Source organism: Carlito syrichta, unplaced genomic scaffold, assembly GCF_000164805.1.
Source record: "Carlito syrichta isolate Samal-C Ts95f unplaced genomic scaffold, Tarsius_syrichta-2.0.1 Scaffold305556, whole genome shotgun sequence".
NCBI lineage: Eukaryota > Metazoa > Chordata > Mammalia > Primates > Tarsiidae > Carlito > Carlito syrichta.
In genome coordinates this window covers 131948-137235 of record NW_007249652.1, presented here as the reverse complement: position 1 = coordinate 137235, position 5288 = coordinate 131948, and the positions used below count along the sequence as shown (strand labels likewise).

Sequence of the window (5288 nt, the reverse complement as noted above, 5' to 3'; positions counted from 1 at the left end):
GCAACTCAAAAAAAGAAAAAAGAAAAAGTGGAAATTTCAGTTTGGAGTATTATTATCAATTTATGGTGTTTTTCTCACCACAGTGAAGTCCTAGGTAAAATATAAATATTCTTATAGTTTCATTATGTTATTTATCCAATTTGAAATGAATTTAGTCCTTATAGAAATAGAAATAAAACCAATTCATATATTACAGTTTTACCTGAGAGAAGCTATGTTAATTATACAAGTCAGGTTTGTATAATAGAGCATGGGCTTCAAAGTCAGTCCCTCGCTTATTAATGTTGTGATTCTGGGGGAAAAATTTATATTTTTATATCTCTATTTAGGATAATTACCTAGTTAACTGCTTCCTACTGTTGTTGCAAAGATTTTGTCAAGTAATATGTAAAAGGCTTAGCATAGTGCCAGCACATAGTAGATATTCAACAAACATTAGTTCTCTTCTCTTTTACACTCTTTCAAATTGGGGTATATATTTATTTACAGTTTGTTCCAACAAAAATGGTGTTCTCTATAATATTTACAAAGCAATGGCTACGTTATAAATAAATCTACTCACCTTTTTCAGAAGCCTCTATTTAAAAAAAATTTTTGTTTGCTTCCTTTTTATTAGGTCTTCACCAACTACAGCTAGCAACAAGAGAGTCAATAAGAGAAATTTTATCCCACCAGCCTTCACACATATCAACCCAAAATTTGAACTTCTCAGCCTAGGAGCAACAATGAAATTAGCTAGTGAGTTAATTCAGGCACACAAGTTAAACAAGGATCAAGCTACAGCTCTAATACAAATAGCGCAAATGATGGCATCACCTGAAAGTGCTGAAGAAGTGAAGGAACTGCGAACTCACACCCTCCCTATTACAATCATACATGGTAAGAAGCAAGAAAGAAAAAGAGTCTGATAAATACATTATTATATGTAAACTTTTGTAACTCAGTTTGTTCCTTTATAATTCTCTAGTCAAACAAGGTTCAAGAATCATTCTAAATAGATTTGGATTTTTTTTTTAACCTAAACCCACTTTGGTAAACTGTTAGATAAGAGCACAACTGTCCACCCTAAAAGGAAGAACTGACAGCATATCTGATGAATGAATAGCATTATACACTTATGGTCAGAGTATTCTGATTCCATTTAATTGTTGACCAGTTGCTCTACTCGAGTGGACTTCAACTTTGATCAGTAAAACGTTTTATTGGTTTTTAGCCAGCTCACTCTTCTGTCTCTTACAGGAGCTATCCAAACCTTCATCTCACAACCTCATTCTTTCCCCACTCTCTGTTAATCTTGTCTCTACAACAGGAAATGGAGTTCATAAAGAAGCTCGTATAAACGCCCTGCCCTTCTTCTCCAACTTACCTAATTTTAGGCCTATTTTACTTCTTGGTTCTGTCTTAATGAAGAAGCTTTATTACTTCTTCCTGTTTGGTGTATTTTTATCTGGATTATGTCACCTCTACAGCACATTTCCTCTTGTAGACCTCTACCTCGAAGCTGATCCTACTGTTTTGTCCTATTTTGAGGTCTTGCATCATATCCACCCTGTTGACAAAAATGAACACCTGAGAGTCATCTTAGATCATTCTTTCTTTCTAGATTGAGTGACTCCCTCTTCATCCTCCTTCTGTTCTCTTACTCTGCATCTCCCCCCCCATCAGACCAGTCACTGAGATGTGTCTCTTATAGCTTCTATCCATCTTTCATATAGATTATTTCCTCGCCAGTTTACCAACAGCCCTTCAGTCCAAGCCTTCATTATACATCCATACAGTGTACTGGGTAAGAGTGTGGGCTCTTGAGTTAGAATTCTGAATTTATATCTTGTTTCTGTCATTTGTTAGCTGTGTGATTTTGGGCAGATTACTTATCTCTTAGCTCTAATGTCCTACTATGAAATGGGGATCATAATGGCATCCCCCAATAGGGTTGGAAGATTAAATAAGTTAGCAAGATAAAGGGCTTAGAACAGTGCCTGGTGTATGGTAGGTACCTAGTAAAGTTAGCATTTATTCTTGGTATGATTATCTCACACAGCTTTCTAATTGATCTATCATTAGTTTTACCTTTCTTAATATTTTTCACCCAAGTGTTTTTCCAAAACACAATCTGATTAAGTCAAACCCATTGTTTAAAACCTTTCAATGGCTTCTCCTGGCCTTTAAGATAAAATTCAAGCTTTATTTAGTTATAGCAAACAGAGCTTTTGTGATTTATTTCCCTTCCTATTCATCAGCCCCATCTCTTGCCTATTTGCTATAGGCTATATAGAAATATTTGAAATTATTTTAACACATACTTTGTTATGCCTCTGCCTAAAATGTGCCCTTTTCTAAGCAGTCCGGATATCTTATTCTAGAAGACTTAGTTCTATTACTTTTAGGAAATATTCCCATACCCACTAAAGCAGAGAGAGAGAGAGAGATGTTCTTCTTTCTTTGATTCCATAACAGTGTTACTTACCATATTATTTTATCATTATTCCTTTACTTGTCTATTATCTCTTTTTTTTTTTTTTGAGAAAGCAGGATTTATTGAGAGGACAGAAAAGCTCCCACAGTGGGAGGGCAACCCAAGGGGGTTCCCTTGTCTATTATCTTAAGTAGGCTGTGGTCTCATTAAAGGTGGAGATATTTTGGTATTTGTCTCTTGTGCTTACAACATAGTGAGCATTCAGAGTTTTTAAAATACTTTAGTGAGCATTTGGAGTTTTTAAAATATATTAATTAAATGAAAGAGAGAGAGATGGATGAAATGTTTCTTGTGCTTTCCAACATTTATTTATTTCTTTCCCTTTTAAAATAATTAGGTGTTTTTGGAGCAGGAAAGAGTTATTTGCTGGCAGTGGTGATTTTGTTCTTTGTACAGCTATTTGAAAAGAGTGACGCTCCTGCAGTTGGAATTGCAAGGCCATGGAAACTTCTGATTTCTTCTTCCACTAATGTAGCCGTAGACAGAGTACTTCTTGGGTAGGTATGATGCGTGTATTTGAGAAGCTAATGTTTTAGGTTACTGTTGAGAGAGGCATCCCACCATGGGCCCTGAGTGTCAAGCACATTCTTGCTGGGTATGCCAAGAATACAAGGCCTTTGTCTCTGACCCAGGAGCTAGGACCTATGAAACAGTAACAGGCTAATAGATTTGTTTGTAATTAGGGTACAATCAAATACCAAACCTGACAACTTTGGCACAATGGTCCTCATGTAAAAATTCAAGCTCAACCTCGAACGTGTAGGACCTGAACGATGTACTGTCTCTACCACTGGCCCTGAGTGCCCCTGCTGGGATGCTAAGGGTGCAAGTCCCTGATCGCTTTTATCCAAGACATTTCTCAGGGTTGTGTTTTCAATAAGCAACTTTGATGAGGTGGTGTCCCCCTCCAGAACAAAGCACGCTTGCTCACTGCTTGTTGTAAAAATAGCAAATCCCCAACCGCTGTGTTCCCATCCTCTTACTCACCCCACTGTATGTGCAGGTATACACCTGGGCCCTCTGTGTTTGCCCATGTGACGGGAGCCAAGGGATGTTTGTGCTCATGCTGCTTCTTGTCTCATGAGTAATCATCCTTTCTCTCTGACCTTAAAAGTAGGCTAAAATTCCAGAACCAGCAGTTACAGGTCAGTCCTTGTTCATTTGCCTATGAGAACACGTAATAGTAAAACAGCCAAACAATTTACATAAACTATGTTTTTTATTTCAATAAAAAGGATCCACAGAAGGCAATAGCAATCTCTTCTGCAGGTATAAAATTTTTGTGATTGCATAAGGCTTTATTAAAAATGCAAAAAAAAATTTTACCAGTAGTCCAGTGTTTAATCATTTGAATTTCAACATGAATGACAGTGTGATTAGGAGAAATAATTCATTCCTTTTAAGTCTGGCTTTTAAAAATTAACTTTTATAATCCCACAGTTTAGTTCTTGGAGCAGAAAATATGCAGACTATACAGATGTTTTATTAAATAATTTTTTGGGGGGTCTAAGTTTCACTCTGTCGCTTGGGTTGGAGTGCAGTTGGCATGTTCATGGCTGCTACAGCCTCAGCCTTCCAAGTAGCTTTGACTACAGACATGCACCACCACACTCAGCTAATTTTTTGGTTTATTATAGAGATGAGGTCTTGCCAAGTTGCCCAGGCTGGTGTCAAACCCCTGGGATCAGGAAATCCTCTCGTCTCAGCCTCCCAAAATGTTGGGATTACAGGTATGAGCCACCATGCCTGGCCTTGTTTTATTAAATTTATTTACAGATTTTTAAAATATATACACAGACATGCACATTTTGTCTTCTAAACTTGAGATTCAACTATATATATTGTTTTGTGTCCTGCTTTTTAAATTAAAATATTTTGTCTATGGTATTACATCTTCTCATAAAACATAACTTTTCATAACTCTATTACATTACATAATTTACTTGTACTATACTTTAACTGATTTTTCATTAGTAAGTTTTTTTCTGAATACTTGCCATTATGAATTATATTATAACAGATTCGTAAATATAAATTTTTATACCCATTTTTTGATTATTTTCTTAGGAAACAATTCTACCTAGAATGAAACACATGAACATTTTTAAGCTTGTTAATATACTTTGCAAAATTGCCCTTCAGAAAGGTTCTACACTTTTATTAGTAATTCTACACTTTTATAAGTAATTGAAGAGAGTGACTGAGGGCAACATCTTTTGATTCAAGACCATGAGAAGTTATGTAGCCTAAGAGGAAAATTTAACTGTAGACTGTTAGAAAACAAACAAACAAAAAAACAAATCAAAAGTTAGAATGAAGAGGGAAGGTAAGTACTGAATACTAAAAGTTGACAGAAAACATTAAAAAGAGATTTGGTGAGATGGGTGTGGTGACTCCAGCATTTTGGGAGGTGGAGGTGAGAGGATTGCCTGGGCACAGGGGCTTGAGACCAGCCCGAGTAACTTGGCGAGACCTCATCTCTACAATAAATAAAAAAGTTAGCCAGGTGTGGTGATATGCATCTGTAGTTACAGCTATTTGGAAGGCTGAGGATCACCTAAGCCCAGCAGTCCGAGGCTGCGGTGGCTGTGACTGTGCTACTGCACTCAAGCCTGGGTGACAGAGTGAGACTCCAACTTAAAAAAAAGAAAGATTTGGTGTCTTACACCTTTAATCCCAGTGCTTTGGAAGGCAGAGGAAAGAGGATCTCCTGAGACCAGGAGTTTGAGATTAACCTGGGCAACATAATGAGACATTGTCTATAAATAAATAAATAAATAAATAAATAAATAAATAAATAAATAAATAAATA

At 36.3% G+C, this 5288-nt stretch overlaps 1 protein-coding gene across 1 annotated transcript in view; it reads left to right on the top strand.

Moving 5' to 3' along the window:
* The window catches only part of ZGRF1 (zinc finger GRF-type containing 1), a 101915-nt gene that overhangs the window by 66974 nt on the left and 29653 nt on the right, over positions 1 to 5288 (top strand). Inside the window, exons 19-20 of the mRNA XM_021714271.1 lie at positions 617 to 879; positions 2814 to 2973. Of these exons, the coding sequence (XP_021569946.1) occupies positions 617 to 879; positions 2814 to 2973 (423 nt within the window). The remainder of the gene's footprint in view (positions 1 to 616; positions 880 to 2813; positions 2974 to 5288) is intronic.